Here is a 14,391-nt window from a genome sequence, read left to right as displayed (position 1 = left end):
TATAGCTAATAATTTTTAAATAAAAATAAAGTTTCAACGTTGGAAATATCTATACAATCATAATTTCTTCAAAGAAACGTGAATTCTGTAAGGTCGTTAATTAATTCAGACTGATGTTATATAGTCGAAAAATGAGTTCGAGAGAAGGGCTTCCAAGTTTTTAGATAGAGCTTAATCAACTTAATCTCAGGGCAAATCTCCGGTGTATTGGTGATCAGTTTACCGGAGATCACTACCTTGGGCTGTATTGGCCCTCCGTAAAAATTGACTGAGCTCACAAGCGAGTTCATAATCACGATTCCTTCTCTATTAGTATAACTACTAAACCAAGAAATTTACATGTCTTTTATATAATATTGATAAATTAAACAACTTGGTATTCGAGAAACTAAAAAATTAAACCTTTAAAAAATACATATTACAAGTTCCAACAAGTAAAATAATTATACGTCATTTGGGTGTTTTGGGCAAACATAAACCAAATAGGGGTATGAGAAGGAAATGAGAATCAAATCCGACTCCGAAACTAAATAATAAGGAACTAAATGAAAAATTTCAAAGAAAAATTAAGTGTTAATAAGAATATGTCACGTGTGAATCAGGAGAGCGAACTAAGAATGTGACACTCAAAAATGGCAGCTCGATCCGTATCTGAATCCTTTTTGTCGATCAGTATGCGATTTTTTTGAAAGTTTCCTCATTTGTTAGACACTTAGATTAAAAAAACGGGATAAACGGGGCAGGAACATTATGCGTGAATGCACAATACCAAGTCTCCTTGTATAAAAGAAAACTTTCAAAAAACAACTAGCATCAGCGATTTCAACAGGCCAACAATTGTATGGAAAACACAAAACTAGGCCACAAGACACAATAAGGACCAACTTTTGCATTTAACGTAGCAATATATAAAAAAATTTATTAGAAAAATAAAAAACTGACGATGAAGTTAGTTGTGAAATCGAAAAAGGCAATAAAAAAGATACTCATTAACTAACTTTGTTAAATCAATTTTCACCTTCTGCAATCGAAATTCCACGCTTTTGCAAAAAGAAGACGATATAGAATTTCAATGACGAATAGAATTTCAACGATCGATTCATTGAACAATCAGTGAAGACTAGTCGCGTTTCGCCCATGGACATAGTGTGTCAAATGCAATGGAATAAAACAAACAATTATATGGTATATAGCCGAATTATAATTTAAAGCAAAAAATTCCAATTGGTGGGCCAGAGGGCGCGCTTCGACAATAACTGACCCACGATTCCATATTACATTTCACAGAGCATGACAGGCGGGGCTGTGAAGAGCAGTCCGCAGTCACAATTAAACTCATAATAGGCTATCTAAACTGTAGGTCACGTAAAGCAAAGCACAGAAAGAAGATGCGATTTTCTACCACTGCAGCAATTACCAATCATATCTATTTAATAAAAAATATCTAAGAAAGGGGCAACCTATTGAATCAAAAAAATCTGCCTGAATTTCTGGAAAAAAACAAGAAAAGAAATCAATTAAAATTAGTGTTTTCAAAAACTCAAGAAAATTTGAAAACTTAGAGCATAAAACCTATCTGTTCCAAAAGTAGCACATGTGTTGGTTAAACTTTGCGCTTTGGATTGAGAATTGAAAGCAAACTAAAAAAAATCAAAACAATTTATGAAAAACAAAACGTATTTATGAATATTATGAAAAACAAAACATTTATGAATATTATCTTGGCTTCTATGTTGAGTTCAGTTAACTTCAAATTGGCCGAGAGAAATTAAGTTGCAGCTCAACAGGGTTTTGAAATCAAAACAATCCGTTCGAAATTTGTTCTCCTCGCCGTTCCGCAACGAATGGCTACTACATATTTTATTCAGAATATAATAAAAAAATAAAAGGGAAACCCATGAGAATTTTTTTTATCTACGAAATGTAAATTCAAATTTTCATAACTGAACAAAGAGTTTGGTTAAACATTCCAAGAATCTATATGATAGTTTGGTCCTTAATTTTGGTGAAATTAGTTGGTTGAAATTCACCTTTATATTAGCCTTTTTTGGTGAAAAAAGTTAAGAAATTAGGCTAAACATTTTGAACTCAGAGGGCACTTTGAATAAATCGTAATTCCGCAAAAAAGTGAACTAATTCATTGCAAATCACTGGTCACTTTCTGAATATATTACTGGCCAAAATCAAATGAAATGCTCGAAAGCAAAGTAGGCCAAATTACCCACAAATTTTAATTTCTGGAACTCCTCAAAACAAGCGAAAGCCAAAAACCGACAAACTTGAACGCCATAGGCTTGACGGGCTTTCCTGTGATAAAGCACACATTTCTGTACGTGAAATAACTTGATCGGGTGAAATTTACTGGGACAAAAAATTCCCCGAGCACATAGTTCCTCCCGCCCAATAAACTGTGGTCGATAAAAAACGGAGAATTACGACAGGACGTAAGTTTCACAATAGAGAAAGAGAAAAAACAAAATTTTCCATATTAAGAACACTCCTCCATGAAGGAAAATTAGAAAAAAATCTAGGAAATATAAAGGATAGAAACCTGAGGATTGTATAATTGAAGACTCGGGCAAAATTGACATTCTCCGATCATCGAATAAAACCTGAGCTGCTTCATCGTTTTCCTTGCTATAATTTTGTGCAATTTTTCCACCAATTTTGGGAGATCCGTCATCCAAGCGAGCATCCAAAGCTGTGTCACCTTCTTCTGCTCGTTCACTTTTTTGTGCCAACCTTTTATCAACAAACTCTTTGCACATCAACTTTACAGCTATTCGATCTGCGAACAGCAACTCGTTCGCATCGTAAAAACCACTAATACTTTCCCTGAAGAAGCAAACGCTGGATGTCAGATCATCTGGGTTCTCGGAGTCCAAATTAGAGGTCAAATTTGAGACCCAGCCCAGAGGAGAAAGGAATTTGAGGGCAGTGTCACAAAGGAGGCTGAGAGAGTTCATTGCTGTGGCTCTGATTGACAGAACTGAGCTGCTTTCTGCTTGCATCACTAAATCGGAGAAACTCTTATCATCAACAAAAACAGATCTGTATCAAAATTCATTTGTGGATTCGGACCAATTCTGCTGACCACTTCAATGCAGTTTATGCCCCCAGTTATAAAAGTTTGAGCACCTGAGGTGGGGTTAAAATTTGATCGCTGGGAAACAAAGGCAAAACGAAAATTAATTTACACATGTACATGATTTTCACATCCGTTAATTTGACTTGACAGAGTAAACAACACAAATGTCTTGCTTTTAGATTCAATGATCTTCTACAACATTTTAAAGGTATATATAAAACGTGACAGCTAGTATTAGTGATCAAAGGTTCGAATCCCGATGGGAGCGGGGGTTCTGGTGGAAATGTGCCGAAAAGTGTGCGACAGACACCCTTTTATCACTACTGTTAGTCCCATCTCTTATGAAGCTTTATCTTACAAACCGTTATCAGAGCAAAAAACGCATTAGTTTGTCCCGTCAAACTTGTCAACAAATAATATGGGGGGGGGGGGGTGGTGGACGAGGAGGAAAGAGTAACGGATCGATGTATATAGCAACCAAGTCACAAATAGCTAGCCTAATTCTCTGAAATTTTTTTGTAAAAATGCTTCAATTTCGGAAAAGTTTTATCAATTGAACTCACCTAGAAGAAGAATTGCGTTCCGCGGCAGCATTTCAAATCCGTCCTCGCTCGAAGCTAGACTTGCGATGGCCCAGATTGCAGATTTTACATCCGAGAAGTCTCTCTGTATGGGGCACAAATTCATAAGACAATTCAGATGCGCGGAAATGACATCCGAGGATGTCTGGAACAGATGAGTCAGAGCCTCGAAGCCAGCGTGTATCTGGCCAGTGTTGAAATTCTGTTGTGATTGTGACATTTGAAAAAAGAGATGGGGAGGCAACATTGAACATGCATCAATACCTACAAAGAATTCTTAATGATAAGAGGATTCAAATCTTTAACGATTCTTGAATAAAACCCATGTAAGATAGGAAGCTGGGGGATGAGCACGAGTTCTAATATACTGTAATGGATATTTGGCACATTTAAGCCTATAGGAAGCGCATCAAAAAGTTTACAGGAATCTTGCAATTAACTTGATTTTCGAATATTCACTTCCAAGATCACTGCAAGTTTTTAATTCATTGAATACTGAGGACTAGACGTATATTCATTTTAAACCAGGACTTTATTGTAAAAAAGGTGTCAATATAAGTGTTGCGCAATAAGAGGAGTTGTTTATCACCTCAACATGAAAATTTGTTACATGCAAGTCAAAGAAACCAAATAATAAGTAGGCAAAACGGTATTATTGCGGTGCAACATTTTAATCACCTGCTTGAATTGCTTTGTAATGCTTTATGCTCAAAGAAACTTTAAGCTCAAAACGACCAAGTGAATTTGATATCATTGGAAATTCTAAAGTTTGGTTTCAAGTACGTGGTTATTTGTCGTTGCAATTATCATCATATTTTTCGGCTGTTGCTAAACGTCAAATATTAAGTGAAATTAATATGGAAATCGTAACAGATATGAAAAATTAAGCACTAAATTAAGCTTGCCTTAACCATTATAGCCCCCACCCCAGCTTAGAGGTCATAAAACGTATACCTCCTCCCAACCATGGTAAACATACCATAATAGGGGGGGGGGGGGAGGAGGAGGGGCTATAATAGGAAAGTGCTCTGTGCACCATCATGTACAAAATTGAAAAGTGCAGATCATGGCCACTAAATGGATTCTAAGAAATTCACTTCAAAGTTACAAAGAACGTCTCATTAGCCTAAAACTCCTCCCACTCTGTCACTACGTTGAACTGCATGATCTTCTTCTCTTCCTAGCTATTACACAAAATGAGCATGCCATTCCAAAAATTTTTAAAACCCTCGAAGACGAGAGGACAAGACAACACTGTAGAGGTGAACTGAAAATTGAAATTAACCGGCTAGTCAAATCCGATGAAAACTTCTTCCACCGAACTAAACAACTGTACAACGTTGTAAATAGGAATATGCAAAAATTTGGAGGCAAATTAACAAACACACTATCACAAAAGCATACTGGCAAATTTTAACAACTGAATTCAGCCTAACAAACAAATGCTCTTGGCGTATAATTTGCAGATGTGACAATTGTAGCAATTGGAAAAAATTTGACAACTGAAACTGGACTGACTAAGGGGCACAAATTGAAGCCCCGGGAAACATACCCGGATTCTCTACTACTACTACTAAAGACCTAATTAAGCCATGTTTACCCTTTTTTGAGCTTGAGCTTGCAGAATTCCAGCTATCTCTGCTCATCGGCTCATCCAGATCAACGTTAGGGAACATTCTGGGTGAAAATAACTGCAAACTGAGATGGTCCACATAATCACTGTAGACTCTGCACAGACCGTGTTCTAACCAGAGACTCAACAGATGATCACACAGTTCTATCATGACAAAGGACACTCTATTGTCATCGGTTAGGCCATTTAGTCCGTCGACAGTCGGATTAGAGCCATCAAATCTAAGGAAAACAATCTATTCAATGTAATTAATAAACAAATATAAATAAAAACAATTTTTTTCAATAACGCCACAAACCGACCTGAAATTCGTTTCTGGCTAAATCATATTTGGGCTTTCTTCACTTCATTGCGCTTTTTGCTAATCTAACAGTTTAAAATTTAAACTTTATAATAAGTTGTTTTAAAATATAAGCCTAGCGTCAAGTTGCTTTTCAATGTTTATTCGGAGCGTAGGATTTTAGCCAAAAGTACGATCAGACAAAAGAAATTTTAAGTTAAAATGAGGCAAAAACTTTCCATTTCCACAACTTTTGCAAATTGGGCAAACAGCAATGAAAACGTTTACGAGAGGTACTAGAAAGTCCACTTGACATTATCCAATAGTCAATTCTCCCTAACATTTTTTGTCCCTACTCCCTCGTTGTAGCGTGGATATAATTTTTTCCAAAATTAACAAGAATAAAGTAAGCAAAATAGGTAAAATGACATATTATTTAATTTAATCTAATTTTTTCAGGAGTTATTGGGTGAAATTTAGAAAGCAGCGACTGAATGGATTTAAACTAAAAAGTTTCTTACTAAATCGCAGAATATTGATGGACTGCCAAGGACACTTTGCAATTACAATAGGCCAGAAACTTTCAAATCAGCAGCAAAATTAATACAACACAATTTCACTGATTATAAGGGGAGCAACCTCATAATCATGAACTAAGCGAGTCGGCAAAACAAACATGAAAATTTTCAACGCTCTTCAACTACCAGTTAGCCTGAACCTCAACCGCGATTTCATTGATATACCAGGTGACAATAAATAATGTTAAAGTTTCAAATTAGTTGGTACATGAACTTCGTGCAATTTCTGTAGATCATATTTTAATGTATGTTTTATATAGCGCTTTCTGTAAAGTCGATATTGTCCGATTTGTATCTTTTTTTGGAGAGATACAAAAAGGAGGTTACAATTGAACAGCTCGAAAAACAGAATCCATCTCTAAAAGAAAGCAAGTTCTTTTATGCATAATTCCATCCCCAAACCCTTTCATTTTTGTAACTCAGAACTTCATTTTCTGACTGATGTTGATTTTACTGATGGAATCGAAGTGGTTGAGCTTGCAATTTGACTTCCGATATTATTTATAGTAAGGGATTCCCCGTTTTGAACAGAACTTGTGTGCTCATGGCGAGAATTGTAATGTATATATAGAGCTTGATTTGCAATCATGAGATTTTCAATCATCAGAAATTAAGAAAATTGCAGCCTCAAGCAACAACTTCCGCCGAAGGTGACAAAGTGGAACGTAGTAAAAAGAGCTCGCCGAACTGGAAAACAGTAGTAGTCAACGTCGAAGAAAACTACGCGAAACTTTGGAACTCTTGAGGACACAGAAGAATCACCTGGACAGACATTGCAGTGGAATCACGAAGCTACAGCTAACAAGTGAAGAGTTGACAAACCTTGCTAATGAATCTGCTCATAATGATGCTGAAATGTAAATGGAGAACAAACGCACCCAGAACGGACGCAAGTGATACCGAATCTGCCCTTAACACATCAACAGAGCCTTCCCCTAATCTACAGGGGAGGCAGTACCTCTTACGCAATAGAGCAATGAAATCTCAGTTTGCAAGCCGCAACAATCAGGAGAATAGCACTGCTGTCCCGCCCGACACTGAAACCCCGACAACTTTCAACCCTTCTAAACATTGAAGAGAGAGGAAGGAACAGGGAGTTTCTCTCAGGGGCAATGAGAACAGATAAAGTCTGACAAAATTCAGGTCGATCAAGAGAAGAGAACCATAATCCAAGACAAAGCCGATATTAGTGTGTACAGAACAGAGCAGGGCAATACCAAAAACCGGGTTCTTTTCACCACAACACTAGCAAAGCTGGTCCGGTCATGAGCTACAGGTACACACCCCGAAAAATTTAACAGCCACTGGACAAAAGTTACGGATCTGATGAATACTGAGCCAACGACAAAAACAACCCAAACAGTGACTTCCCGCGTTTGCCGGGTTCTCCACCAGAAAAGATGCTACACCAAGCACTGATGTTCCAGAACACATTGAATTTCCCTAAGGTATCAATTGACCACTTCACAGGGACTCCTACAATGGGGACTATTATCATGAATCCATCGCTGAACTGACCATGAAATTTGGCAAACCTCAGCATATTGCATATTTGGATCCATTGGCGAAGTAGCCTAAGCCCAGATGAGACGAAATGAACACTTTTGTAAGATTTGCATCTTTTTTGAGGAGATTGGTACAAACCTTCCGTCTTCACATTTTTGAAGCTGATCTCAAGTCTTCAGCAGTTTTGAGAAGAGTCAGGGACAAACTGAACGCTACCATGATAATCAGAAGGAATCAACACACAAGAACCCAATCTTTGTCGCAACCTAGCCTTAACCACTTTATTGATTGGATTGACTCATACGCAGAAGCATGCAGGGACATCTCCACACAACGGAAGCAGAGTAAAAAATTCTTCTAGAAGGTGGCCAACGGATGTGTGATGTCAATCGCTGCGGACAAAGCCACAACGTTGGTCGATGTCCCGCTTACTTGGAAAAGTCGGCGTAAGACCAACACCGATGAGGTAGGAGTTTCTATCTCTGCCCTAACGGCTTAAAAGCTCACGAAAAAAGCTTCTGGCCATCAAAACAAGGTGCCTTGTGGGAAGATGCAATGGCCACCATCACTCTGCACTCCATAGGGCAGATGAATGATCCATGCAACAAAATGCACAACCAAGTGGGAACTGAAATCTAATCTCACAAAACAACAACTTCAAAAACCACACAAACCAAAAGAAACCAAAACTATGGACGTAATTAAAACCAAAGTCAGCAGACCAGTTCGAACTACAACCAAGAGAACGGAACCTAGAACAGACAAGGTGGAGTGAACAGGAGCACTTAACACAGGGGCAACTGGAATCAAAAAGTTTTTTTTACCGTCAGCCGCTGAACCCCAAGAGCAACAACAACAGCAGCAGCATTCAGCGCACTGTAGCCCAACAGCAGGCAACTATTCAGTAAGAAAACTTCACTTGCAGCAACCAAAAGGCGATAACCATCACACATTTCAACAGAGATCGTTGTATTGCGACCTACGTATTGCTGGACAGCGGTAGTGACAACACACAAATAACACAGAAGGTTACGGACGCACTTCAAGTTTAACCAACCTAGGACATAACCCTTCCACTAGCTTCACTTCATGGTGAACACTCAGTCAAAACAGCAGATGTGATGATCATTATAAGAGTTTTGTACAGCAGTTCTCCAGTGATCAGAATCCCTGTGTACGCAAGTGCAATAGAGGAGTTTCGGATGGCAGCAGTTAAAACTGAAATGTACAGTGAGATCTGCAGAGAACAATCTGATCTACAGGAAAAAAGTTTCCAACAATCAGGGACAACCGGATAGAAATACTGATTGAAGCAGACGCAATCACAGCAACAGCTCCCAGAAAGTTCATAAATGGACCATACGGAGTCAATACACCTCTTGGTTGGACGATGACGGAGCCCATTCCCCAATAGTCCACTCAGAAGAAGGGAGGCCAATCAACCAACAAACATAACACTTTTGAATCATATCACAAGACAACAAGACGATCCCGATGAAGATCTCCAGCTTTTCTGGACAAGAGAGGGAGTGAATCAATCAGTGCTCTTCCAAGTCACAGTCTCTGGATGATAAAGAAGCTGTGTCCATCCTCGGTGATAACATAGAACACACTTGGGAAAGATACCAGATTGGAATCCCATGGAAGAAAGACATCACACTCCCTAACAAATACCTCATGGCCAAATTCAGAGGCACGCTCTGCAACAGAGGTTGGATAAGGGGCACAAACTAGACAGAGAGAGGACAATAAAAAACTAAAAAAACTACGTCACAACTGCAGATCACACTTTGAGACACTCGGATTGGTACCTTTCTCATCGCCCAGTAATCAACAAACAGAAGCCGGACAAAATTCTCAGAATAACAAACACTGCTTCAAAAAATAAAAGAAACCCATTTAAGGATGTATTGCTGACCGGAGAGGATCTACTTTGCAACCTGCATGGCCTTCTCCGCTTCAGATAGTACTCAGTAGCAGTCACAGCGAACATCGAGGCATTGTTTATGCATATTGGCACCCAAGCACAATACGATGGCAATCTACGTTTTCTGTGAAGCGAGGACGAAACTGAGAAGAAAATGAAATAAAATTGACTCATAATTGGAGCCACATGTTCAACTTCTTGTGCAATCTTTGTTCTAAAGAAAAAAGCAAATGACCACAAGCAAGAGGATCTAGAGGCATACACATCAACCACGCAGCAGTTTTACACAGATATCATGCAGATCTACCTTTCTGAAGAGGAGACCCACAGAAGTGATCAAAACTGTTCTGTAGACAAGCGGATTCAATTTGACAATGCTCCTAAACAACAAACCAACCGCATTAGAAAACCTACTGAAAGAAGACAAGGCAGAACTGAAAACCGGGGGATCCTTGGTCAGACGTGAGACCTTAAGAGGGACAAGCCCATGTCTGCAAAACCAAAGCCTCTCTAAACAGGAAAACAGCTGACACAAAGGAAGGTGCTATCAATGACAGCCTCTATATTCGATCATGGTAGAATGATTTCACGATTTGAGCTCAGAATTAGACGCAATCTCCGGAAGATCATAAAAAAGGGAGGAGACTGGGATCAACCATTGTCAGGTTGCTGCCAACAGCAATTGCAAGTGTCGATGGACAATTTTGACAGCCTGCATTCAATCCAAATTCCTAGACTTCCAACATCAACGGAGCTCATCAAATGCATGGACGCCATGGACACGTCTCGATTACTGCAAATGCTGCCATAGTGTATGTGAGGGCAGCCAACGCCGATGTATCTTCCATATCACGATATGTGATCAGCAAAACAAAAGAGGCACCGATCAAGCAGCTGAGCAGTCCTAAGCTAGAATTGGAATCGGCAACACTTGGAGCAGAGCTAGCTGGGTTCTGTGAGAGTAAAATGACTACAATAATCAGTTCAAAGCATTTTCGGAGAAAGGACTGCTACACTTGGATGAATCCAATCCAAGCACAGACAGAAGATGTGTATTGCTGAAAAAATTGACTAAAATTCACGAGAATTAAAGCCCGGACACCTGGGGACACAGCCATGGAAAGATGAACCCCGCTGACCACGGCACAAGAAGCCTCACATTATCATAGATCCCAGAGCTGTGGCTTGAACCACCCAACTTTCTGAGCACACACCAAGATTAGGGCAATTTCTCCGAGGACACTGCTGCCCTCGTATGCGCTACGCAAACAAAACAAAATCGGGCGCCTGTTATTGAGGATGAAAAATTTTCAACATGGAGTCGACTACTCAACTCTACAATAATGGTATTCTAGGCGATATGACGCTGCATGAACTATCTCATCAAGATGTCCCAAAACAAAATTTTCTCAGAACAATTTCCTCACTATTGAGAGAAAGCAATTTTGCGAAAGGAGACATGCTGGTGCGTTTGACGCCCTTTATAGACGACGCACTCTTGAGGGTGAGAAGAAGACTCAACAAGACACCACTAACCTACATTGCGAAGCATCCCAATTATTCAAAGCAGAAAAATTACCAGATTACTAATTGAAAAGGCACACCACAACGTCAGGGCGTGGAACACGTGAACACTTACCTGGAACAGACAATCCTTATGATTACATTGCGAACAGTGCTGAGAAGTCTGGGGAAACACTGTTTCATTTGCAGATGATGAAGGGCAATGTGAGAGCACAAAAAATGGCTGATCTGCCTAGTTTAGATTTCCAGATGCGAACAAGCAGTACACTTTCGTCAATACCGGAATGGACATGTTTGGACCTTTCTACATTGAGGACAAGAGACCAGATACTCAAATCCACTACGGCTGCTTGTTCAAATCTCTGGTCACCAGAGCTGCCCACCTACAAGTATGTCACGATCTCTCAATGGATAGTCTCCCCAAGTCCACCCGAAGACTGGTTTCAAGACGTGGATACCCTGACCTCATTGTGGGTGATAATGACAAAAACTTCAATGGAGCCAAACACGCAATGAAGTTAAGATTTCAGAGGAACTACCAGCCAGACAACGTGTACAACAGACTGCAATTGGCTCAACAGAACAATCAGTGGATTCTCAACTCACCATGGGCACCATACTTTGGAGGTGTCTGGGAGAGGCTAATAGAGATCACAAATAAGAGTCTGCTAATAGTGCTGGGTAGTCAGAAACTAACTCTCAGTTTTCAAGACAGTTGTGGCAGAGGCTGAAGCAAATTTGAGCTCCAGGTCAATAACACATGTGGGCAGCATCTTAGATGAGGGACCACTAACCCCTAATCACTTCCTCCTGCGCACACAGCACATGTGTTTGAAACCTCTTGTGAATAACAACCAGCGGTTCTCCTCTGTCCACTAAGGACTTTAGGTTGACGCAACGGTACTTGATGACCATTGGAGCAGGCCGCTAAAGGAATATGTTCCTGAGCTCAACAAAAGAACAAAGTGGCAAAAAGCAAATGATGAGCTTCACGAAGGCGACATTGTGTGGGTGCTCAAGGACTTCACACCCCGAGGAATCATGCCTCTTGGGAATGTTGTGAACGCACACAGAGGTGCAGACGGAATAGCAGGGAGCTTCGGCATCCAGAAGGCTACATGGAAAGTCAAGAGCAGCAGTAACCCTCAGCCGTCGATTCCCACGATTGTCAGATGCTCCGGAGGGTCACTGAAACAAGTTCAAACAAGTTCAATGAAAAAAATTCAAACTCAGAATGAGGCGTTTGTACTATATTTTATTTGAGTTAACTTGTTCATCTCAATTGTTGATCGCTATCCACTATAGCAATTAAGTTGCCGGGAGTTTAAAGCAACAAACTTCCTTTATATACTTTTCCGTCCCGCAAACCCCTTCAATACTGTTACTTCATTCCCTGATTGATGTTGATTTTATTGAAGAAATCAGGAGTGATTGATTTATATTAGGGATTTCTCGTTTTTGAGCAGAACTTGTTTTCCCATGGCACGAATAGTAATGTATATATAGAGCTTGATTTGCTACCATGGGTGCAACTCTCAGAAAATAAAATATTGCTGAAAAGTCGTCTTAGTATGCAAGAATTAGGCAGAAGAGCTTAAACACCATCCTTGAAGAAACTTATATTTTTTCTTTTCCTTGCCTTTTCACACCACTAGATCGCTTATAATTGTTCATATTTTGAATCATTTAGCCTATAAGTCTAAATGTATTTCACCAGAACATAAACAACAAATTAAATCGAGATATTTTATCATATCAAAACCTTGGAAAGACAGTCTGCTAAAAACAGAACTTTGTTGCCAATTAAACTTTTTTTTTGCCCGACTGTTTTCTGTTTTAGAAGCATATTAGAAATTAATTAAACGATTAATTAAAATCGCTATAATTTCCTGCCGAATTTCCCGCTATCATTTCCAATCCTAAATCCTTCGTTATTATTATTAATATGTGACACTCTTTTTTAATTGTTGTTATATTTTTAATAGGCAGCAGTGTAGAGAACACCTTTCATGCTGCGAAAATAGCTGCACTGACATGACGAATAATTACAAAATAGCTGCTCCATGTTCACAAAACGTTGAAAATCAGATAAGAGGGCGAAGGAAAGAGGCAGGCTAAATACTAACTGATCGATCATGGTTTCTGTAACACCTGCGTACTCGTTTAGGGTCACCATCGGAGAAACCCACAAATTAAGAGTAGTCGCATGAGTATTCTTTACGGGTTCCCCTTCCGGACAAGTCAGGATTTTCGATAGCAGGCAAGCCAGTTTCAATCCTAGAAACTTCGTCTGTCGCTTTTCTGAAGATTCTTTTAAGTCTTTTCTAGTTTTCCTCGTTTCTTCACTGACTGTGTTTGTGCATGTTAGAATTTCTTGACACAAATTGAACAATTGAGTGTGCCGTGGGGTTGAATTGTTTTCTGATTGGCTGTTGAAAATTATTGGAAGAAGTCTTTCGTCTATTGACAACTTGAGTAGAATGTCCACTGAACGATTCCTAGACAAAATTAATATTGAAGATCAAAATCAGGAACAGATTGTTAATTAACAATTATCAATCCCTGCTTTGATAAGCAAATGTAAGTGCTGAAAACTGATAATAGTCTAAAAGCGATATTTTGTGAAATTTTTTGATACCCTAGATTCTTTTGAGTCTGTTCCTGTTTTTGATCTTCAATATTAATAAATAAAAAATACAAAAATCAACTACCTTCGAGCTTGTATAACTCTATGAAAATCCTCGCATAAGCAAGGTAAAAAATAGTTGACAATAAACAGAGTACCGACACGGGTTGGGCGCCCAGTGGTTCCAATCTATGAATCATATATAATTCATGAAAAGTTTATCAACGGAACATCGATCGGTGGTTCAATGTCTCTTTTATCTGATCATAGAAAATCCATCAATGATATTTCACTGGGTAACAAATTACGCATTATTTTGCGCTAACAATATTGCAATGAAACATGACCTTGTTTCCATGTCGCTTTTGTTGAGAATACAATCAAAGAGCATGTTGACAATCCAGGGGAACTCCTTGTGTCCATGGGAGTGCCAGGGTAACACTCTACTTGCATCCAGCCAAAATTGGCTCAAGGTGTCCAGGAATGATAGGGCAAATAGACGCAGGGACCTAAAAGAATGGAAACCAATCAATTAATTCGCGATAACGATTTCTGTCGAAATGAGGAAATATGCTTAGTAATCAAAAACCAGCCGGAACAAAAACATATTTTATGGCATTCAATGCTAAGTAAAAGTTACCATAAAAG

The 14,391-nt window shown here is 39.1% G+C and overlaps 1 protein-coding gene across 1 annotated transcript in view; it reads right to left on the bottom strand.

Moving 5' to 3' along the window:
- Positions 1-14,391, bottom strand: part of LOC142344363 (uncharacterized) — a 43,800-nt gene that overhangs the window by 6,434 nt on the left and 22,975 nt on the right. The window contains exons 2-6 of the mRNA XM_075395950.1: positions 14,091-14,252; positions 13,244-13,615; positions 5,270-5,523; positions 3,652-3,933; positions 2,552-3,013 (exon numbers count right to left, since the gene is read on the bottom strand). Coding sequence (XP_075252065.1) covers positions 2,552-3,013; positions 3,652-3,933; positions 5,270-5,523; positions 13,244-13,615; positions 14,091-14,252 — 1,532 coding nt within the window. The remainder of the gene's footprint in view (positions 1-2,551; positions 3,014-3,651; positions 3,934-5,269; positions 5,524-13,243; positions 13,616-14,090; positions 14,253-14,391) is intronic.

Source organism: Convolutriloba macropyga, chromosome 8 (genome assembly GCF_964194025.1).
Source record: "Convolutriloba macropyga chromosome 8, txConMacr16.3, whole genome shotgun sequence".
Taxonomy (NCBI): domain Eukaryota; kingdom Metazoa; phylum Xenacoelomorpha; order Acoela; family Convolutidae; genus Convolutriloba; species Convolutriloba macropyga.
The sequence above is the reverse complement of the archived record's forward strand: the minus strand, read 5'-3'. Positions and strand labels throughout refer to the sequence as shown.